The sequence below is a fragment of the Eulemur rufifrons genome, chromosome 7, assembly GCF_041146395.1.
Source record: "Eulemur rufifrons isolate Redbay chromosome 7, OSU_ERuf_1, whole genome shotgun sequence".
Classification (NCBI taxonomy): Eukaryota; Metazoa; Chordata; class Mammalia; order Primates; family Lemuridae; genus Eulemur; species Eulemur rufifrons.
The window spans coordinates 63,412,009-63,436,092 of record NC_090989.1 but is presented as its reverse complement, the minus strand read 5'-3'; the positions used below and the strand labels follow the sequence as shown (position 1 = coordinate 63,436,092).

General features: G+C 42.1%; 1 protein-coding gene across 1 annotated transcript in view; it reads left to right on the top strand.

Moving 5' to 3' along the window:
* HGD (homogentisate 1,2-dioxygenase) overlaps positions 1 to 22,620 on the top strand; it is a 43,405-nt gene extending 20,785 nt beyond the window's left edge. The window contains exons 5-14 of the mRNA XM_069475104.1: positions 2,375 to 2,434; positions 3,609 to 3,700; positions 4,916 to 4,950; positions 5,773 to 5,852; positions 6,386 to 6,485; positions 8,200 to 8,324; positions 10,704 to 10,808; positions 13,025 to 13,151; positions 19,349 to 19,530; positions 22,170 to 22,620. Of these exons, the coding sequence (XP_069331205.1) occupies positions 2,375 to 2,434; positions 3,609 to 3,700; positions 4,916 to 4,950; positions 5,773 to 5,852; positions 6,386 to 6,485; positions 8,200 to 8,324; positions 10,704 to 10,808; positions 13,025 to 13,151; positions 19,349 to 19,530; positions 22,170 to 22,319 (1,056 nt within the window). The 3' untranslated portion in view covers positions 22,320 to 22,620. The remainder of the gene's footprint in view (positions 1 to 2,374; positions 2,435 to 3,608; positions 3,701 to 4,915; positions 4,951 to 5,772; positions 5,853 to 6,385; positions 6,486 to 8,199; positions 8,325 to 10,703; positions 10,809 to 13,024; positions 13,152 to 19,348; positions 19,531 to 22,169) is intronic.
* Positions 22,621 to 24,084: the final 1,464 nt, after the last annotated feature.

The following is a 24,084-nucleotide window of genomic DNA, read 5'->3' as shown; positions in this document are numbered from 1 at the left end:
TTTCCCACTCATGGAAGGCAAACCTCTTGTCTGGGGACCAGGCTCTTATTTCTATCCACACAGGTATTTTAACTTCAGGCAAATGTACAAACATCTCAGTGCAACAAACCAAGCAGCAAATCCCCTGCTATGGGATTCTGGGATTTCTCTCTCTCTCTCTCTCCCCCTCTCTCTTTCTCCATATATAAAATTTTCTGAAACTAAGATTCTAGGTAATATTATCTACTATCTAGATATCTAGGTAGTATCTCTCTATATACATAGAGAGAGAAACTAAGATTTTCTGAAACTGAGATTCTAGGTAGTATTCCACATATATATATGTATATCCTTTTTTCTCTCTCTTTCCCTTTTTTCTTTCTTCTTCTCTCTTTTCTTGCTCTCTTTTTTCCCTTAGATTTGTAAATCCTTAGATTTACATTACTTAGTCATTCTTGCTGTTTGTTAACCAGCATTATCACTGCCACATTTGGCCCAAGAGGCCACAGTTTAGTTGACTGATTGATTTGTTGGTTGGTTGATTGGCTGGTTGACTGGTTGGACTTTCTGAGCATGACACTTGGTTCAGCAATACAAGAATCACAGAATCTCTGGGTTGGGTGTGCTGGTTCTTAAACCCTAGCTGCACATTAGAAGAGCTTTGATAAAATACTGATACCTGGGCCTCACCTTCATAGATTCTGATTTAATTTGCTCTTGGTCTCAGAGGCTCTCCATGTGATTCTACAGTGTTAAGAACCTCTGGATAGAGCTAAAATGTTGCCCAGACAACCATACATAGTTCCGATACTTAAATCCCTTCCATTGGGAAATTTAGAATGATGACTCTTTCTGAAACTAAGATGCTAGTTAGTATTATCTTCCACACAATCTTCCTGGGTACACAAACTCTGCACTGCTACCATAAAGAGAAGCAGCAGATAATGTTTAGTAGCAAAGCAGAACTTCCCCTCAAAAATCCAGCAGTGCCCAGCTGTGGACTTCCTGATACCAAGGGATATCCTCCTAGGTCAGTGGTTCTTAACTGGGGAAATTTTTCCCCCAAGTGACATTTGACAATGTCTGGAGACATTTTTGGTTTTTAAAACTTGGGGAATTGCTACTGGCATCTAGTGGGTAGAGGGATGCTGCTAAACATCCTACAATGAACAGGACAGCACCCCGCAACAGAGAATTTTTCAGTACAAAATGTCAATAGTGCCAAAGTTGAGAGAACCTCCTCTACATCCTTGCTCTCAGGTCCCTACCCTTCCAACTCCAGAAAATATTAATATCATCCTCAATAGAAGTACTCCTAAAGTATTTCCTTCTTTCTGAAGCATGATTTCAACACTGTTTTCCAAATCAACATTTTATATCCTTTTAAAATAGTCTCAGAACGTGATCATCCTGCTTTGCTTTTAAGAAATGAAGGCCACTTCCTGACTGTGTATGTCAGAGAGACAGAATCATCCCAACACTGCCTTTTCCTCTTGCTACTTCCTTTCCCATCTGGTTGCCCTTTTGAAATACAGAATCTGCTGATCCCCATGACCTGTTGGAGGTCCCGCCTAACCCACCTTGATCAGGCACTGCAGCCAATGGAGCCAGTCCTCATGAGATGTGGCAGCTGGGTTTACCAGCTGCCAGCCTGGCTGGGTCAGGCCTGTGGCTAAGATGATTAATAAGTGCTGGGCTGACACTTCAAGTAGGGCTTGAACCTGCTGATTCTTCTCCCCATTTCCTTAGATTATTTCATTATTAAATTAAAGATTGTTGTGATTTAAACTGAACCGTCAGGCAGCCTGGGGACAAACGTAGGGTTTGGTGAAGAAATGGAACCCAGTACTGCATTTACCAAATCCAGTCTCAGCTGGGTGCTTTTTCTTTTGCTTAAAGAAATAATTTAAAACTCCAAGGGCTGAAAGTAGAAGTAGAACCTTTTCCTGCAGTGTCAGGAGCCCACACAGAGAGGCTGGCATGCCAGGAAAGGGAGCTGATTATAAATAGCATGAAAAGCGGCATCAGTCAAAACTCACTGATGTGCCTGAGCAAAATGTTAAAAGAAACAAATAGCTTCTGGAAAAGGAAGCAATGATTTTTTTTATTTTTATAATTTAAAGTGCTAAGAAACAAAGACAGTTTATATTCATATAGTTTTAAACACACACACACACATGCATGTACGACATACACACAACATACACACCAACAGAGCCCCCTTGAAAAAATAATGGATAATCATTAATGTTAAAATAACAAAATCACAAGTAGTCAGAGCCTCACAGAGGGAGCACCTGTCCTTTTTCTTCTATGTAATTGATGCTATTCATTTAGAAGGTCGATGGCTTCCCCTTGCAAAATAATTTTCCTGTATGTATATATTTTTTTCCAGCTTAGATGGAAACCATTTGAGATTCCAAAAGCATCTCAGAAGAGAGTGGACTTCGTGAGTGTAAGTCAGTACTATCCACACATTCCCACTGCCCTCCTCTCTTCCATGGTGAGTGATCCAACCATTTGCAGGCTGAATACCAAGCAGAAGCAGTCTTATCGGAAGACAGCAGAGACAAAACCACCTGCATAAGCTTCGGGGGCCAGCCAAGAGCTGTCTTAGTTATAGGCACATTATGGCTCCTAACACCAAAAGGCACTCATGAGCTGTTTACATCTCAGAAAGGCCAATGGAAATTGAACATTTTCCTACCTCAAGCTCCTTTGCTTTTGGCAAGAACAGAGGCTCTTAACCTTTTTGTTCTAGGCACCCCTTTGATAGTCTAGTGACTCCTGTGTTTTTAAATGTGTAAAATAAATTACATAAAATTACAAATAAGCTAATTATATTGAAATAAAATGATAAAAACATTTCTAAAAACAAATTTGGTTTGGCTTATAGTCATATATATGCTTCTTTGTTAAGGTACTAAATCAGAAGATCTATGGAAAAATCTAATAAATATGATATGAACATAAATATATTTTGAGATATCTATAACAACTATAATATGATATAAAAATATCCATGATTTTTATCATTGACAAGGTTATAGGCACTTCTAATACTGCTGTGGTTGGTTGTCTGTATTCATATTAATTGAAGGAAATGATAAATTTCACTTGGGTATTAGGGAAAATAAGTATACAATGTCTCCCTTCCAAGTTCATGGATCTGTGAAATGGATGCTTGGGCTAGAATAGCATCAGCTCAGGGTGGCAACTCTAGTTAGTACAATGCTGGTTGGAAGCTCTGTTTGGTAGTTAAGGTGCTGGATTATTGGAATAACTGCACCCCAAGCAAGGAGTATGTGGCGGATGGGAGAAGGGGACTCAGAGAGACTAGTGGAGGGTTCTGCAGATCAGCCACAGCTCATGGCTTACTTAGGGACAGTCTACATTGGCCAGCCATAGGCCAAATTGTTTGAATCATCTTGGAATCTGTACCCTTATTAATTGCTCTAAACCCTGTGTTTAGAGCTGCTCCTCAGAAGCAGCCTGGATCCCAAATGTCCCACTGGTCCCAAAGGGAAGACCCTAGTAGAACTTTATCTCATAACCCTGAGAGACAGAGGGAGGGCTGCTCCTTGGGCACATTCACATTTTCTTTTCCCTCTTCTGTGGGTCTTTCCCAGGGCCTGCACACCTTGTGTGGAGCTGGAGACATCAGGTCTAACAATGGGCTTGCTATCCACATTTTCCTCTGCAACATCTCCATGTGGGACAGGTAAGTGGCTCAGTGCTGGGGCAGGACGTGCCATCTCCCAAGGGCGGTTGGCCAGAGAGTGAAGGCCAGGTTTTGCTCTTGTGAAGTCACACATGCACCTACATTGTTGTTTTTGTTATTGGGTTTTTCCTCAGAGCAATGTTGATATCTATTTATCGACAATAAAAATAAGTAAGCATTTCTTATCTTGACTGACCCCCATGACATAAACAAGAAAATCACATCACGATGCAAACAGAAAAGGAAGGATGGGGCCCTGGAATGTAGGCATAGTTCAAGAGACATTTTGACTTTAAGCATGTTTGGGCCAGAATATCCTTATTTTCTAAGGTTCCCCTCGGATGTTCTTGGATACAAAGTCACATTGCATAAGCAGCCATTAGGGCCACCCAACTGTTGGTGGCAGGTTAAGCTAACAGAGTTTGGCTTCGGTTGGCTAATAGTTTTGTGTAAGCTTAAAGTTCCTAAATAGAGGAGCTTATATATTGGCTTTAAAAAAAAAATTTAAAAATACGTAAATGGCATTCCTGCCTTTTCTGTGGGAAGCAGAACATCATAGCAGTTTTATACCCTGCCTCTGGAACCAGACCATTTTTGTCCGTAGCCCAACTCCAGTCCTCCTGGCTGCATGACCTTGTGCATGCTGTTTAACTTCTCTGAGCCATGTATCAGGGCCAAGATCACAATCCTATGACAAGGCACTGGAGATCTCCCTTTGGGTCCAACCTCATATCAGGCCACTTCCCCTCTTCACTTGAGCCACACTGGCCTTCATTCACTTCTTTCAACCGGCCATGCCCTCCTGCCTCAGAGCGTTTGCACATACTGTTTCTTCTGCCTGAAATGTTCTCTTTACTCCCCATACCCTCACCTAAATAATGCTTTCCGATCTCAGGTCAAATATGTCCCTTCTTTGAAGAAGCCTTTGCTGACTCCCCAACCTAGATAAAGTCCCTACTCTTTCATTCCCTTGAACTTGATTTTCATACTACCATTACAGTTTGCAATGATACAGTTCTATAACTATTTGATTGCTGGCTAACTCCCTACTAGACTCTAAATTCCACTAGGGCAGATACTGGGTCATTTTGCTCACCATTTTATATCCAGCTCAGAGTCTGATACATAGTAGACACTAAATAATTTGTGGCATGAATTAATTTAGCTAGATAGTATTAAAACTGAAAATCACAGGAATTACTCTGTATATTTCAGATGCTTTTACAATTCAGATGGAGACTTCTTGATTGGTGAGTTCTGAAGATTTCAGACCCTCTCATTGTTAATCAGCCTCTAGCCACAAGCTGCTTTTTAACTTATATACATTATTTTCCTTCATCTTCCAATCTATCTTTTTGATTTAGTGCAATCTACTGAGGTCTAGAGACCACTGGTGGCCACTCGTAGTCTGGAAAAGATTCCTAGTGTCCCTCAAAGGCCAAATTCTATTTTCTGATCTATCCTTGCCCATCTCTTCTGGGCCTTTCTCATGCGGGAGAACTGGGCAGCCGAAAAGAAATGAAGATTAATACCAACATGTGGTTAACTTTTTAAGATAACTCTATTTGTCTTCAAACTCACCCAGTAAAAAGCCCATCTGTCATTCATAACTGCAATTTAAATTCAAATTTTCATGAGGCCATCTAAAATGTAATGTCTATCAGAGATTTTTCTGGTCTGCTCAATTTGATGGTTTTTTAGTATTGGTATTTCAGAGTAAACATTTTGATGTAGACATACAAATACCAGCCTTTCACTGGAGCTATCAGAAATGGGTGACATTCCATCCTATTTCTGCAGCACATTTCAGCCAATTCATAAAACTGTGCATATACAAGCTCCTTATCTGGAGACAAAAAAAAAAAGCAGTCATTTTTTACATTCACATTCTTCTAGATAGTAAAATAGCTAACCTAAGTTGTTAGAAGATACATTTCCCCCCTCCCAAGAGATTCAATAAAGCTCTTTTCATTTGGAATGAAAAATCAAATGCAGCCCTCAAGGCTTCACTCTTCACGAAGTGGTTCCCACATGAAAAGCGTTGCTCACCACTGCCCTGTCTCCTTCGCCAGTTCCCCAGAAAGGGAAGCTTCTCATTTATACCGAGTTTGGCAAGATGCTTGTGCAGCCCAATGAAATCTGCGTCATTCAGGTTGGTGATGTGTCCCCTTCTCCTCCCTGCCTCTCACTAATTTTGGAGCAATCAGATGTTTCAGTTGCTGCTATTTCCAACTCTAAAATTTCTCTGTCATGTCTGGGCAACAGGAAGGGAGTCTGAGTTATGCAGAAGGCTCCATGTGCTGAAGGGCGAGCAGGCTTGGGTGCCTGCTTTGCTTTAATACAGCACACGATACCAAAGCAAAGAGCAATTGTCACTTCACTTGCCTAAATATTTATACACATGCTGGGTAAGGCCCTGTTCCTGCTGATGGCAGTGAGGACTGTGAAGGTACATTTTTTTTATACTGTTATCTCTAGACCCAATGAGAGATTAGACTAGAATTGGCTTGGGTCACGGATGTGATTAGGAGTTCAGTTTTTCTTTCTAACTCATCTTTGATCTGGTCACCTCTCAAACATAGCTCAACAAAGCAGAGCTTTATTTTTGCTGTGGCCCTGAGGTAGCTTCTTTATAACTATAGGTGTGATTTGAGAGGGCACACTCATGTCTACTTTCCATTCCAGAGGGGAATGCGGTTCAGCATAGATGTCTTCGAGGAGACCAGGGGCTACATCCTGGAGGTCTACGGCATCCACTTTGAGTTACCTGACCTGGGACCCATTGGTAAATCATCACTATGAGCCTCTAAGGCTCATTTAAGATATAGGATAGAGATAATTGCATGGAAGTTAAACATCCTTCTCCCTTCACTATCTCACTCAAACTTCAGCTTTTCTCTCTAGACAACTTCTTCTCTAGACCAAGTGTCTTCCCATAAAACACATGCATAACAGAAAATGCCCCAAACCAACCCATTATAAATCTCCCTAGAATAGTACATCAACACTAGAGATAAAGATAATATATAACAGATTTCTGGTTATACAGTATACACTGTAAAGGATGTAGAAGTTTGGGTTACTGTGGGCTAGAGTCACCAGGAACAGCTTGACAGAAGAGATAAGATTTGACTAATTCTTGATGAAAAGTTGAGGAGAAGTAAAGAGAAAAGGGAACCGTTTTGCAAAAGCATGCAAGTGTGAATGAGCTTTGTGAATAGGAGGGAGATCTTTTTCTTAAGTCAATGGGTTGTGTGTAGACAATAAAGTGTGGAAAGACATAAAAATGGACAGGGCTATATTCCTATGGAAAGAAGGGACAAACTGGGTGACACATAGTCTGTGAACCTCACATTCCTACTGAGCACGCTCCACAAAATCCACATATGTAACCGTCAAAAAATGTACATCACTCAGTGCTATGAAGGAGCTAGAAACCACAGCCCTGTGAGGCAGATTAAAACATTCACAAGTGAACAAAGGTCCCTTCAGTCCCTGTCCTTCTGGCAAACTGGAGGCAGGAGATGCAGTGTTGGGAGGGGTTGTTCTCGAAACATCTCTTGGAGCGAATGGAGTGGCTGGAAAAATTGGCCCTTGGTTTCATCTTTGGTCACACCTCCCAGTTCTTCCCTTCCTTGTGAACAGCTTTTTAGAGCAAAACAGGGACAGGCCAGCATGTGCCTTCTGGTCACTCCCCTGAGGGATCCAAATATGCAGAGGAAGGTGGGAGGCAGCAGAAAGGCAGCTGGAGCCATGGTGGGCCTGCTGTCATCCTGCTCACCGCCCACTCTTCCCACTTTGCTCTGGCTTCCTGCTGCTCTGCAGTCAGCATAGCCTCCAGGTTCCAGGGAACATGTACCCTCTGGAAAATACGTATAATTTACTAACCAGCCGGGGGCTTATTTTTTTTAACCCTAGGAGCTTGAAATGATAAAACACTCCCCATGTTTCTCCTCTCAGAGTTAAATTATGTTTTTGCTCTTATGCTTTTCATATTTGGTCTTTTGATTTATTTTTCTTTCTCTGGAGGGAACACTTGCTCCTAAGCAGAGGTAAGCATGCAAGTCCTGAATACTTCCTCCCTGAGTGGCAGACAGATTTTTCAGGCTGGAGAGGTTTCATAGACTTGAAATGTGAGTTCTGTCTAAGGAGCAGAGGCATGTCTAGGGCAACAGTATGTAACCCTTTCTATCTGAGATCACAGACTGTCAATGAGTTCTAGAGTCATCAGGGTTTCCTTGAAAAGAAAGAGTCTGGGATTCTATCCTATCTTCCCTTTTCCTCTTTTCTAGTCTCTTTCTCTCCTCCTTTCTCTCACCTATAGTGATGAGATAATGCATATCAAGTAGACTGAGAATCCAGTGAGTCTTTAAGGAATGAAAGCAATTTATGGAGTCGCTCTTGACATGAAAGAAAGCCTTTCTCTTTGCACAACCATGGGCATCTTTCCTATGTCATTTTCAAAGTATCTAAAAGACTTATGGGTTACTGTGTTCTAGGAGCCAATGGCTTGGCCAATCCTCGTGATTTCTTGATACCTGTTGCCTGGTATGAAGATCGCCAAGTACCAGGTGGTTACACTGTGATTAATAAATACCAGGGCAAGCTGTTTGCTGCCAAACAGGTAAAGTAAGAGGGTTGGTAGACAGGACACAGAATGGATAGTTATTGGGCACCTATAAATTGCCAAGACCTGTGTTAGATACTTTGCATATACCCTGTCATCTTTACCACACAACTAAGGTGCATAGGGGTAGAACCAGCATTTGAACTCCTATCTGTCTGACTCCAAAGGTTGTGCTCTTTTCACTCACCAGGCAAGGAAAATCCTGGTAATATGTAGGTCTCCAGAAACAGTGTGGAAAACATAATATGCAGACAGTATAATATGTTCTGAAAAGGAAAATGAGTTAACAAGCAGATCAGCCAAGATTCATATTTTCCAATCACTACCATGTTTCAAATACAAGCAATGGTTGATACAAAACAAGTAGAACTCAGTTAATTAGCTTGGTAAATTCAGGACATAAGCAAAGGCACAAATAATGATTTAGAAGAAATAATATCATAAGTAATCTGTAATATATTTCTATATAATATTACTTAATATACTGAACATATATTAGAATAAAATAATCATGGGGGAGGGGTTGGGTGCATATCTACGTGATGAGTGCGATGAGCACTGTCTAGGGAATGGACACGCTTTAAGCTCAGACTAGGGCGGATGGGGGGGCGTGGGCAATATATAAACCTGAACTTTTGTACCCCCATAATGAGCTGAAATAAAAAAAAAACCCAAAGATCTCTTCTGGGTAGCATTATTTGTTTGCTTTATTTTCTCTATTGGCTTATTCCTTATATTTGCTGAGGTATGTTATTGTCCTTGGACTGAATCTAGAGGTTATGTCAACCGTCAGAGGCCAACCAGTTTGGCATTTAAACTCTGAGGCAGACAACATTGTTACCCTCATATTCTCTGGGTCAGGATCTTTCAAAATTCAGGGGCTATTTGCGTTAGAAACCCTCAGGGAGGCTTGTTAAAAATGCAAGTCCCATACTCATGGAAATCTACATTCATTTTAAGCATGCTCCCCAAATTACACTTTACGTACAGTTGACAAAGAACTACCATTCTAGAAGCAGCCTTCAGCAGCTTCTCCAGAAAGGTTTCCACTTTCCATGTGGACCCTGTGCTGATTATTCTGTGTGAACCCTTACTGATCCATTCTCCCTTCTTTGCCATGATCTGTGCCCTGGGAGCACAGATCTATATGGACTGTACCATCTGGGCTCCCTGGCCAGCTGGCTTCCAGTTGGGTTCAACCCGTGAGAAACTGGAGGACAGAAGGAAAGACAAGTTGGGGTATTTTTCCCCTGCTTTCTCACTGTTTGGGGCTGTGTTTCTGGCAGTAGCTGCATCCCCTATGGCCTCATCTCCTGCTGGGTAGCCCCAGTGGTGTGCTGGAGCCAATTCATACTAACTTGCCAGAGCTCATATGCACATCTCTTGCCAATTCTGTGTTTGGTGACATCACATTAATAGCTCAAAAATGATCATGGTGAGAGTATTTGCACCCCAGAAATCAGAAAATACTATAAATCAAAGCTTTATCTTTTTCTCCAGAGAGCTATTCATTAAATATTTGGTAAATATTTAATGGGGCATTTCACTGGGCAGCCGCCTTCTTCATGGTTCTAGCTCTTGCTGGAGTCCTGTAACAGTATTTCCCTCCCTTATTCCACATGCGTAGGAATGGCAGTGTCTTCCCGTTATTGCTAGGCTCAGATACCTCAACAGCTATTGTCATTCCACTGAACCCTAACCATGCTTCTATGAGTAGCCCCTTCATTAAAGCCGTTAGGAAATTCTGAGTTGGATTCTATTTCTCAAACAGACACATAGCTGCAGCAGGGACCACCTTCCCATAGCAGAACACCGATCCCCTTCTACCCCAGTACAGGACCAGGAAGCATCACCTTAAGATTGCTCTGAAATCTTAAATCCTTGGGGTTGGAACTCTTAGAGGCTTCCTCTCCTCTCCTAGACTCACCCACCCAGGCACTATGTCTACTGGAAGCTTCTCTAGGCTGCAATTACCTGGAAAACCATCATAGCAGGTGTCTTCTGCACCAGGAAACAGAAGGTGGCCCAGATTGTTTGAGAATTGCTGACATCCACAGATTCCCACCGTTAAGTTAAAAATTGTTGAAAAGGCACTTCTTGGAAAATGTGCTGTGCTTTGCTGCACATGTGATCAGAAGGCAGCTGCGGCTTATGAACTGGAAAAATAGGGTTAGTGGCTAAGAGAGGGCCTGGTAGAGGGTGTGTGAAGCAACCACAAAATGATTAAGGGTTACACTTCTCCCAAAGGATGGTATAATTAAATTGAGAACAGAATCAAATCCAAAGAAGAGAGAGTTACACGCAGAACATATTGTGGAATCACAGCTACAAAAACATTAGAAGCTAAAAATCATCCTTCCCTGCTTTTTGTCTTAGGATGTCTCCCCATTCAATGTTGTGGCCTGGCATGGGAACTATACACCGTACAAGTACAACCTGGAGAACTTCATGGTCATCAACTCGGTAGCCTTTGACCACGCAGTAAGTCTGAACCATGTAGTGGCCCTGGGCATTGGGCAACCCTTGGGTGCGAGGGGTCCACAGTAGAACCCTGACATTCACAGATTTAAAATTTCCAATATCACCCTTGGAAGCCCTAGATACAGTCACTTGTCCTTTGGTGAAGCAGTAAATAACATAACTAGTGGGGAAGCCAGGCCAGATACTCAACATTCACCTGAATACAGCTTCACTCTTTACGGAGTATTCGCAGTAAGTCTTATAGATGGGTAAAAACTTAGTTTCTTTGTGGAACATTTATTCTGAAAAAACAACCAACTGCTAAATGTTAGTGATTAAGTGAGGAGAAAAGAGCATTTATGGATTTGGAGAAGTCTCTGCCCTCACAAATCTTGAGTCTCTTCTGCATGCTCTGGCCGCCTTCCGCAGTGCCTCCACTCCTGGCTGATTTTGGCAGTGATGGAGCCGACGGCCCTCTTCTAAAGTTACTCATGTTCAGTGCTTGGATTTAAACCAAAGAAATTCTAGAGTGTGAACTTGGTCATATTTTTCACTCAGTTAGGGAGCCATGAATAGGTCCCTGGTCTACAGTGCAGGCCCCGAAGGCCCCACATTCTTGATAAAGTGCTGGTTCTGAGATCCTGGGGGAAGGTTCATTTTGCAGCCTCGTTCATGAGAGATTAACTTAACCCACGAGCTGAGGGGATAATTAGAGCAGAATCCAGAGAATCACAGACAGAAGGATTACTCAGAGCCAGTTCATCTTATCTCTGGGGGAACAAAACTACTTCTCTGAACAGCGGCAACTCTTAATAAAACCAGAGGGGAAAAGAAAAGTGAGACAGCAAGCCCAAAACAGCATGAAAAATGATCCTGAGACACTGATAACACTTTATTTGTGCCTCACTACCTTCTCTTTAATAGTTTCAGAGAAACAGATGAAGAAACGTTAACTTTTACAGCAATAAGAGTTGGGGTTTTTTAAATTTGAATTTACCAGAGGTTCAATGTTCTCTGTACTGCTGCTATAGTTATTTTTCCAAAATTCAGATCTAATTATTCCCCCACTGCATTTGAAAACCTTTGCAGGCTTCCCAGGGAGGGCTTAGGATTAAGTCTGAGCTGTGAAGCATGGTGTTTGATGCTCTTCACCATCTGTCCCTGGACTCATTTTCCAGTACCCCTCTTGCCCCTCTCCCTTCTGTCAGTGCACCATGGGTTTTAGCCTTCTCTCTCCTTGACAAAATCTCTGTGTGCTTTGATGTCTTTTCTGTTTTCTGTAATTAAAGTTCATTTTCCTTCTCTCCTTCAATCCTTTCCTTCCTTCCTTTCCTCCCTCTTTCTCTCCCTTTCTTCCTCCCTCCCTCATTTTCTTTCTCTCCTTCCTTCCCTCTTTCTTTCCCTTTTTCTCTCTCTTCTTCATTCTTCAAGACCTACCTCAAATATCACCTCTTCTTTGAAGCCTTCCTTCATCCTTTCAGGCAGAAATAGCTGCCCCACTTCTACCCCACAATTGATGCAAAGGGGCAGGGAATAGACTCCAGTCATCTTTGAACTCCCAGACCCTGGCCTGGCATCTGAAAGCAAACATGACTGTTGATTTCAATTAAATTGAATCTCAGTCTTTCCACTAAAGAATTCTAAAGTTCTTGAAACACCACGATCTTGTCCTTCAACCTATCCCACCTCTATACTACAACTACCAAGACTAGTGATGTAAATGGTATATTTTAGACCTGAGAGTCAAACAAGGATAAGAAAGCAATGAACCAGTTCTCAGACTTTCTTGCCCACAGATACCATCTGTAATCTCTGTGATTCCCCCAAAGAGAAGCACGTCTACACCAAAACTTGGATATTGTGTTATTTCTATTTCCACCTTACGCTGAGCGTCCCTTCTGTGGCACATCCCATCTCTAATCACCCTGACCTGAGGCTGAAGGCAGGCACCGTTGCTTCTGAGACCCATGGAATAGTAGGTTGCATGTAATGTAGGCTCAGCAGGGTGAAAAAGCAGCTCAGAATCCTCTTAGCTGGTGTTAATTCATTCTGCTTTAAGCACAGCAAGAGGGGAAAGTCAGATGAGCGATTACTGCACCTCGATGATAAACCAGACTTCCCTTGTTTGATCAGAAATTAGACTGTCACTTGAAAACGCCTCCATGTGTGGGTGAAATGCATGTCATCCAGTCACCTCGCTTGCCTCATATGTTCAGTCTCTCCTCGTGCATTCACAGGACCCATCCATTTTCACGGTGTTGACAGCCAAGTCTCTCCGCCCTGGAGTGGCCATCGCTGATTTTGTCATCTTCCCACCTCGATGGGGGGTTGCTGATAAGACCTTCAGGCCTCCTTATTACCACAGTAAGTTTCTCTTTTGCCACGCCACATATAGAAACCAAACAGACATTAAAGCAGTGAGCACTACCCATTGGGAATAATGCCTGGTTTGTTTCTGACACCTTGCCTGGCTTGAGTTCAGGATCCTGCCTCAAGAGGCCTAAAGCTGATCCCCAGACTTTAAGCTACTTAAATACCACAACTTCTGTAGGGATGGTAGCGAAGCATTGACTCTGAGCCTAGATCCCAGTTTCTCTGGCCCTGAAGGGAGGCAGAGAGGCTGGCAAAGTGCGAAGCGAGGAGTCTCAGACATTTCAGGAGATGCGAAGTGGTGGGGATGTTGTTAGGTTGTTTCTTCTTGGAAAGCTCATTACCTGTTTGTTCAAGAGTACTTTTTCCAATTATTTTGGCAGGGCAAAGCAGACTACAGTCTACACTAAGGGATGGACTTTATTCTGGAAGGAGTTTCTGTAGAGCATTTGTCGCCTAGAAAAAGACCTAACAAATCTACTATTTTTATTTTGTTAATGTTATTATTATTACTGATAGCTAACAATTATTGGTCAGTTTCTATGGCCCTGTTATAAGTTCTTTAAAAGTACTAACGCATTTAATCCTTACAGTAATTGTAAAAGATAGGTAATATCATTGTCTCCTTTTTTTCAGGCAATGAAACTGACACAAGAGGAATTAAGTAACGCACTCAAGGCCTCACAGCTAGTTAAGTGTCAGGATTTAATTACAGGCTGTCTGATGCCAGAGCAGACACTAATGACCACTAACTGATGTGGCTAACATAGTGCCTGGTACAAAACATGCTTTTAATAAATATTTATTTAATTAGTGAATGCATCACCAAGAATGAATAAAATACTTCATGGCTGCACTTAATGAGGCTGACATTTTTAATTGTGCAATAACTAGCTCAAAATCAAACCTAAAGGTCAGTGTACAATTCCACTTCCTGGAGTTTACATTTTTTGTACATAGAGGTTTGGAAAGACTCTAAGATGCATTTCAGCTGAAACATTCTAGAAAACAAACCTTTCCTTAGTTAGCCTCAGGGCCTTCTGTTTATATGAGGTTTCTCTCTATATATACCAGCTCCCAGGTGCCAGGGCTCAACAGAATAATGGGAAATTTAGGCATTGTTTAGGGTGGGGAACTAAGGGCCTCAGGATGGAAGGAGGCCACTTTGTGGTCAAATGTTAGCATCCTCCTTTTCAGGTGATACCATCATGGTGGAGAAAACAGAACAGTTACTCCTACAGAGACACCAACTTTGTGAATAGTGTCATAAATCCTTTCTAAAGAACGTCAAGCCTATTAAACACCCTAACTGTTCTCCTCCTGGAAGTTAGTGCCCTAGAGCTGTGGTCCCGAACCCCAGGGCCACACAGCAGGAGGTGAGTGAAGCCCCACCTGTACCCACAGCCGTTCCCCATCACTGGCATCACCGCCAGAGCCCTGCCCCCTGTCAGATCAGCAGGGGTTATCAGATCCTCATAGGGGCCCGAAACTGCACATGCGAGGGATCCAGGTTACTGCTCCCCAAGGGAATCGAACGCCTGATGATGTGAGGTGGAGCCAAGGCAGCGACCTCCTCCCCCTGCACCCCCTGTCTGTGGAAAAACTGTTTTCCACAAAACCAGTCCCTGGTGTCAAAAAGGCTAGTGACCACTGCCCTAGAGGAACTATTGTCAAGGAGAGAGAATTGCCCTGGCTTACAGCCTGCACCTCACATGCTAGTCTTTAATAATTCAATATTTGAGGCTGGGCGCAGTGGCTCACACCCGTAATCCTAGCGCTCTGGGAGGCCAAGGCAGGAGGATCACTTGAGCTTGTGAGTCGGAGACCAGCCTGAACAAGAGCGAGACACCATCTCTACTAAAAGTAGAGAAAATTAGCCCGGCATGGTGGTGTGCACCTATAGTCCCAACCTACTCAAGGGGCTGAGGCAGGAGGATCTCTTGAGCCCAGGAGTTTGAGGTTGCAGTGAGCTATGATGATGCCACTGCAGTCTAGCCCGGGTGATAGAGACTCTGTCTCAAAGACAATAAATAAATAAAATAAAATAATTCAATATTTCGCTATTGTTCTTGTAGTGAGCTTACTCTGTGTGTCTGAGGCAATGCTTCTCACATTTTAGCATGTGTCAGAGTCACCTGCAGGGCTTTTGCTAAAATACAGATTACTAAGCCCCACACTTAGAATTTTTACTTCAGTAGGCCCAGCATCGGACCTAAGAATTTGCATTTTTAACAAGTTCCCCAGTGATGCTGATGCTTCTGTTCTAGGGACCTCACTTTGAGAATATTAGGGAATATAAAAATCATTTAGAATGCCTTTTTTAAAAAGTTTGTTCTCAGGGCCCACCCTCAGAGAGTTTATTGGTTGATATTGAGGTGGAACTGCAGAATCTGCATTTTTAACTAGCAAGTCAGGGGATTCTGATGCAGGAGATCTGCAGACTGTATGTTGAGAAACACTGGCCTAGGGTTTATCGCCCTACTTGGGTGGAGGAATAATACAGTGATCTGACTGGGACAGACAAGCTTGCTACTATGTTACAGGTGCTCTACCCACTCTTTAATTTTGATTTGTAGTTTGGACTGCCCGAAACAAATGGCCTTGTGAGATTCCTCCTACAGTTTTTTAGTGATTCTCAAAGTAAATTTGGCCCCCGGGTAGATCTTACAAAGGTATGGTGGCCCTGAGTTAGTTGGAAAAAAAAAAATACAGAACTCAAGTTAGAAATTAGACCAGAGATATTAAAAATATTGCTTTAGCAATATTCAAAATCTTTGCTACTTTGATGTGACTTTATGAAGTAGGGAATTATTTCTGTAGAAATATTGCCTCCAGTCATCTTAATGCACCTTAGTCAAGTAGATTCAGCTTTAATCAGAAAGGCAAGGCCCATCCTCCCACTGTCCTTTGAAATGTAGAAAATGATGTAGAAATGTCATCACCAAACTCATTGCTACCTAAATTCATATTCAGATCAAAGCTGAATTCTGTCTTGTTTTCTTCTTAAAATTAAGCCATGAAGGTGACCCTGAGGACACATACTAGAGCAAGGAGCGTGACAACAAATTTAAATTATGAGCAGAACTGTTCTTAAAATATAGACACTTTATGCTTACATGTGCTTCTCCTATTTCCACTTCATGGAGAAACGAGTAGAGCTATGGTCTGGATCTTACCTTTTCTGCAGGAGCTGTCACACTCTCACTCGCTTTGTAGGGGCCTGCAGTGACTTTTTGTTTTCTGGGCAGGGTGGTTGTAGCTGCTTCATTGATTATAAAAGTATTTTGACACTTGGTTGTATTTCACATGTAAGCAAGAAAGGCAGGCATTTATCATGTCAAATGTTTGAGTTTGCAAAGATTGCCAGTGCCATATCTTTCTATTCTGTCCACAGTTTGGACTCTCAGCACTCTCCCAGGACAGACAATAAGTACTTTTAAGCAGGCTATTTCTTTTTTTTTTTTTTTTTTTTAATTTTTTTTTTTATTTCATCTTATTGTTATGGGGGATACAGAATTGCAGGTTACATACGTTGCCCGTGTACTGCCTTTCCCCCCAAGTCAGAGCTCCAGGCATGTCTGTTCCCCAGATAGTGCGCGTTGCACCCATCATGTAGGTATATATCCCTCCCTTCCCCACCCCCTGCTTCCCGGGTCAGCACCTTCAAGCGTTACCATTCCCCAAATGGTGCGCAATGCACTCATTGTGTAGGCATACCCCCATCCCCTCCCCCACCCCCCACCTCAGTCTGATATCCGATTGGTGTCGTTCCCAGATGTGTATTTAGGTGATGATCAGGGAAACCAATTTTCTGGTGAGTACATGTGATGCTTGTTTTTCCATTCTTGGGATACTTCACTTAATATAATGGGTTCCAACTCTCTCCAGGAGAACCATAGAGATGTCGTATCTTCATTATTTCTTATAGCTGAGTAATATTCCATGGTATACATATACCACAGCTTACTAATCCAATCATGTATTGATGGGCATTTGGGTTGTTTCCACATCTTTGCTATTGTGAATTGTGCTGCTATAAACATTCGGGTACATGTGTCTTTGTTACAGAATGACCTTTTTTCCTTTGGGTATATGCCCAGTAATGGGATTGCTGGGTCAAATGGCAAGTCTACTTGAATCTGTTTAAGATACCTCCATAATGCTTTCCACAGGGGTTGCACTAGTTTGCAGTCCCACCAGCAGTGTATGAGTGTTCCTGTCTCTCCACACCCTTGCCAACATGTGTTGTTTTGGGATTTTTTGATAAAGGCCATTCTCACTGGGGTTAAGTGATATCTCATTGTGGTTTTGATTTGCATTTCTCTGATGATTAGGGATGTTGAGCATTTTTTCATATGTTTGTTAGCCATTCTTATATCTTCTTTTGAGAAGTTTCTATTCATATCATTTGCCCACTTTTTTGATAGGGTTGCTTGATTTTTTTCTTGCTGATTTTCCTGAGTTCTAAATAGATTCTTGTTATCAGTCCTTTATCTGATGTGTAGTATGCAAAAATTTTTTCCCATTCTGTAGGTGGTCTGTTTATTCTCGTGACTGTTTCTTTGGCTGTGCAGAAGCTTTTTAATTTAATCATGTCCCATTCATTTATTTTTGTTGCTGCTGCGATTGCCTTGGGGGTCTTCTTCATAAATTCTTTGCCTAGGCCAATGTCTGTAAGAGTCTTTCCTACATTTTCTTCTAGAATTCTGATTGTATCACGCCTAAGGTTTAAGTCTGTTATCCACCGTGATTTGATTTTTATGAGAGGTGAAAGCTGTGGGTCCTGTTTCAGTCTTCTACAAGTGGCTAACCAATTCTCCCAGCACCATTTATTGAATAGGGATTCTTGTCCCCAGAGTATATTCTTTCCTGCTTTGTCAAAAATTAGGTGACTATATGAGGATGGTTCTATATTTGGATTTTCTGTTGTGTTCCACTGGTCTAAACAGGCTATTTCTTATTCATCTCTGTATCACAGTACCCAGCACAATATCTAATTATGTATGTTGGATGGCTGGATGGGTGAAGTGGGAAATGGACAGATGAAGGGATGGATGGGTAGATGGGTGGATGGAGATGGAAAGGTACTTACATTTACTCAGGGGTTATATTTCTTTAATTCTTGCTCTAAATGTATTGCTGTTCTAAAAAAGAGCTTTGTTTCAACAAGCATAAGATTGGAAAAGTGGAAGCAAGGTGATTTTTGTCAAATTTTGTGTGACCCCAGAAAGCACAACTAGGACCAATGAATTTAACTTACATAAAAGGAAATTTCCATTTAATATATGAAGGAACTTTCTAATACCCAGAGCTCTTCGATAATATGATAGGTTGCTTTGTAGAGTAGAGAGCTTTCATTCACATGTGGGCAGAGCCCAGGAAGTAATCTGTCAAGAATGATATAGAAAATTCTTCTGTATTGAGTAGAAAAGTAAGGATCCATTCTAATTTTAAGATTTAGGATTCTCTGAATAGGATGTCAATGTAAATGTAAAAAAGAAACAAATCTAAAAGACATTTTGAAGAACAGAAGAATAAGATGATATCAGATTCACATAAAAAAATAGTATTTGTTATAATAAATAGCATTTATTGTCTGTGTTTTACAGATACCAAGGTTCTTTCACACATAGATTATCATTTGATAATGGCCTTTAACTCTAGGGTTCTTTTCATTACATCACCTTCCGTCAAGACACACACACACACACACACACACACACTCACACCCTACTTCTGCTTTCTAGATTGGGAACCAGAAATATGGTGATGCCATGTACTAAAATGGAGCTATTTGGGAAGGGGTTCTGATCTGGGAGAGAAGATACGGGGCTGTAAGCTTAGATAATAGGGTATTAATACATATGCTCCTTATTATGATTTGCATTTTAATGATTATTTTGTCTGAGTCCTGATTTTTTTTAGATCCAGCCTAATTTCTTAGGTTGTAGAATGCAAGATCCCTGATAATCCACATGACAATGCAGTAGTAGAGCTTTGCCTACCAAAAATGACACACTGATGAATATTTTATGGTTGTTCTTCTGTCAGTTGTATTCCTTATTAATCCTCTAAAATGTATTAGATTCTCCTATCTTCTTGGCATTCTGCAGAAATAATGTTTGAGGGGTCTTGGTGTTTTATTGGTCTTGCCTTGGAAAAGAAAAATAACACTGCTTCAACCTTCCCAGGAAACTGCATGAGTGAATTCATGGGACTCATCAGAGGTCACTATGAGGCAAAGCAAGGGGGGTTCCTGCCAGGAGGAGGCAGCCTGCACAGCACAATGACCCCCCATGGGCCTGATGCCGACTGCTTTGAGAAGGCCAGCAAGGCCAAACTGGCACCGGAGAGGATTGCTGATGGCACCATGGTGAGCAAGTTAAATGCTAGGCTCTGCTAGCCTCTGGGCTCCCCAACTTTGATGAGAGGAGTGACTATTTTTTATTTCTCCACAGTCACAGAAAAGGAGTCAAAAGAGGAGAATTGTGTGTCTATATGTGTGTTTACACGTGTGTATGCACACACCCTGGTGTGTGTTCTAGACTCCTGGTGTGGTAGTATAGAAAGAATTTTGGACTTGGAGTCAGACTTGGCTTCAAGTCCTACTTCTTACTTTCTGTGTGACCTTGAACAAGTCACTTAACTTCTTTGTGTTTCATTTTCCCCATCTGTAGAATGGGTATGGTATCCAACCCAGCAGATCGCTGTGAGTTAGCCTTATAGACTGTCCAATACTGTTCAAGTGTAAGGGAATATTATTAATAGTGTATGAAAGGTCTTCCTATTTTATATGCAGCCCTGTATATATGCTGTGTCTCAGAGTCTTCTGCTTTTTGAAGTAATCCTCTAGGGCCACACTAGCAGCAGAGGCAAGCTGTCACCTTCAGCCAGTTTCTCAAGCCAAGGGGAGGTCAGGAAGCCTTTGCCTTACTATAGTCAGGGCTCATGAGCAGCAATTCTCAGCTGTTTTCTCATTTTCCTTTGCTCTGCTTTGGCATGGATGAAACTGATGGGATTTAAAGCCTGTTTTGTATTCCTCATGTCAGCCTGTAAACATTGAGGCTGAACACAATTGTAGTTGGCTGTGGTACTTGATTTTATTTTACTTTTGCATTCTTGGAGGTAGAGTTTATGGACCACAGGGAGTGATGTTATGCTGAATCATATGCAATTTGCTTTACATTTTTAAGCAAATGCCTTCAAGGCTACCTGGTTTAACATCTGTGACACAGACCTGCCTGACTCCATGCTTGCAAACTACTTAAGCAGTGAGCATTATCTGTCCATCTTTCCTGTGCAGTTTGCTTTCAGTCTCAACCCCAGGGCAGGGTTGGTGGAGCGCCTTTGGAGGGGGAGGGTACACAGAGTCCCATCTGTTTGGCTTCAGCTCTATTTCTCCTTGCAAGGCCTCTGTGGAGTTTCTGTAGAACCCCTACATCTCAGTGAGATGTGGTTTGACAACCTCAATTAAGCTGTTGCCTCTGAAGGCTCCTAGAGATGCATTCTTGGAGGCTAGCTCAGAGATGCTACTCAATAAGCTTTGGTGCCCCAACTTGGCTTTGGGTAGTCAATATCACCAGGTACCTGTGTTCTACATCAGTGAGGCAGAGGACAGGGCTGTCCCTATGAGGAAAAAGACTTTGGGTTAATGTCTAAGACCTGGAGTACTAGTGAGAAAGAGCTTCCTATGTAGAGGTGTTAGGAGGATGGGAGACCCTGGGTATCCAGGGGGCCAAAAATACCTAGTGGGGAGGATTCAAAATTTTATCTAGACCTACTTTGAATCTTCCTCACCATTTCTCATTGTATAATTTAGACTCAGGTCTATCTATATGCCTTATCCTTTTTCTAGTTTGGAGTGATTAACTTGATACAATACTATCTTCAAAGCTCAGCTGGGATGGGGCTTTTCTTACCCTAGTCAGACAGCAAGTCCCCTAAGAAGCAATCAGCAAAGAGACAGCAATAATAGCGGGCATAATAATGACCCTGCTGTCTGAATAGTGCTTTATAACTTGCATAGCACTACCACGTCATCTCATCCAGTCCTCTCATCAGCCTGTCATGGAAGCCAGGCAGGGATCCTCATCTCCATTCTTTTAGGGAAAAAGAAGTTAATGTACAGGCGTATTAGATGCCAAACATTAATGTGGGTGCTCTGTGTTGTGTCACAAGAGAATTCTATTATTTTCCTTTTTCTTCTCTATAATTTTTTAAATTTCCAAGTATGAGCATATAAGAATTTTTTAGTTTGGTTTTTTGTATTTGTTTTTAAAAGCCACAGTGGGTAGGAAAATCGACATTTGATGAAGCTGGAATTTCTAAGATGCACAGAGTATTTGCATATTTTTTCTGCTGTAAATAAAAACCTCCTGACCACAGAGCAACATCCATCATTCAAACCCTTCTGGGATATGGCATTTGAAAGTGCTACAGCCATTCCTGCCATTTCCTTTCTCTCCTTCCCACTCCCCCTTTTCCTCCTTTTCCTTTTCCAAGCTCATCTCTTGGTCAGGGTACTGAAAAAGCAGGCTCAAATTCCAGCTCTGCCCTGATTTGTCAACTTAGGCAAGTCATTTCCCAGCTGTGAGCCTTAGTTACTTCCTCTGAAAAATGAGGAGTATGCTCTTCCTCACAAGGACATAGCCACAGTAAGTGATGTCCCCTGAGAAGATAAATATTCCCAGGATTCTCTCACCTCTGCCCTTGGATCTAACAAACTTAACTCCATAATGCTATGAGGACAATGTGAGGCTTAATGCCCAGTTCTATTTTACAGAATGAAACTTGAGGCCCTGAGAAGTCAGGGGTCTTACACCAGGTCTCACCAGCTTATACGTGGTAGGACTAGAGACAGAACGTGGGCTTGAACCTGCTCTCCTCACCAAACTAGCACACATGACTAATTATTCAAAGATTCTGCCTACCCATACCTTCTCCTGATCTAATCAAATGTGTTTATTATATACCTCGCCTCCTCCTTCTCATCCTCATCTCCATCTCTTCCAGGCATTTATGTTTGAATCTTCTCTAAGTCTGGCCGTCACCAGGTGGGGACTCGAGGCCTCCAGGTGTTTGGACAAAAACTACTACAAGTGCTGGGAGCCTCTCAAGAGCCACTTCACCCCAAATTCCAGGAACCCAACAGAACCTAATTGAGACTGGAGCATCACTACCATAATTAAGAGTGGATTTGTGCGGTTTCCTTGAGAATGTCCTCTGGTAGTATGGGCGGAGGGAGTTGGTTAAAATGAGAACTTACTTTTCATAGTCAAGGAACTCAGAACTTGATTTGTAGAAACACATTTGGAAAGTTCTATGGTTGTCACCTTAGTTATTCAATAAATACTTGCTGATGTTGTGTGCAAGTGACAATTGGTCATAATTGTCTTGATGACACAGACCCATAGCAGCCAGGACTGCACATGAGATTGGACCAAGGCCAGGACCCCTTCTCATGTTGTTGGCCTGTGGGCCTTCCTTCTAGGAGCACAAGTCTAGGCATCTACTAGAGACCATCAGACCAGGCCTCAAGGAAGAACAGGCCAAGCATTAGGACCCTGAGCTGAGGCTGAAGCCACAGCCAAGCTCTTAGGAGCCAATCCAAGCTTGAGGAGGTTTAGGGGGTCAGCAGAACTCCAAACATCCAGCTTTCACCCTAAAACAGATGAGGAGTCAGGCCAACAGACTGCTTAATCTTGGTAGTCATGTAACAGCCAATACGATGATATTGGACAAGAAATCCAGTCAACAAAAAGTGAGAATCGTTCATTCATTCGGGGAGACCAGCTGTCCCAATTTGCCCAGGATGGCCTCCATTTTTTAAATGAAAGCCCCACATCCTAGGAAACTCCTCAGTGCTGGTAACTCATTTATCAATCCATTTTTAACCACACGTTGAGCCCTTACTACCAGCTATGGAGCAAGATGCTAGAGAGGAATGGTTGAAAAGTAAGAAGCAGCCCCTCCCCTTAAAGAGATCAGGGCCAAAGATCAAGGCCTGAGCACAGGGCCATGACAAAAATGAGGCAGTACTGTGTGGAAAGCTGTACCTAACAGTTCCCTACCTGTGGTCAGCATCCCTCCAAGTACTAGGCTTCCCAGGACTTAGGGTGTCAGTTGATTAGGTTCTCTTGGCATGAGAAGACAGGCAAATCAGAGCAGAAATATGATGGGAAGTAATGCTTGTCACTACATCAGTTCTGTAGTTTTAGCACATTTCTCCCACTTTGTTGCCCTAGTAGCAATTTTGATATGCTGCTACCAAGTTTTCATTCAATAATATGTAGTGAGAGTAAGGTATGTGTCAGGGCCTAAGGACTAGGACTGCCAGATAAAGTACAAGATGCCCAGTTAAACTTGGATTTCAGACAAACTATGCATAATTTTTAGTGTTAAATATGTCCTATACAATACTTGGACACACACTAAAAAATTTTAAATGTTTTACCTGAAATTCAAATTTTTATTTGCTGAATATGGCAACCCTACTGGGGATACAGTAGTGTGATCAAGGAGGTAGACATGGCCTTGCCCTTACAGAGGTTACGTTCTAGAGAGGGAGTCAGACAAAATAAACAAAATGATTACAAACTGTGAAACATGCTGAGAAGAAAACAAACAGGGATTGAGATGAAATAAAACAGGGTATGAGCTAGGAAAAAGCTTCAGAGAGGAAGGTCTTCAATGAAGAAGTGATGTTTAGCCAAATCTAAAGGATAGGGAAGAACAAGTCATTGGAAGAGTGAGGTGGGGTGGGGTGGGATGAGGAGGTGGAAGAGCATTCTAAGGAAACACCGTCTGGGCTCAAGGCACTGAAAGAGGAGTGAATGTGGGGAGCTCAGGAGGAGGCTATTGCAATAGTTCAGGCAAAAAATGTCATTGTCCTGAACTAATGAGGTAGCAGCAGAGATGGAGGTGTGAG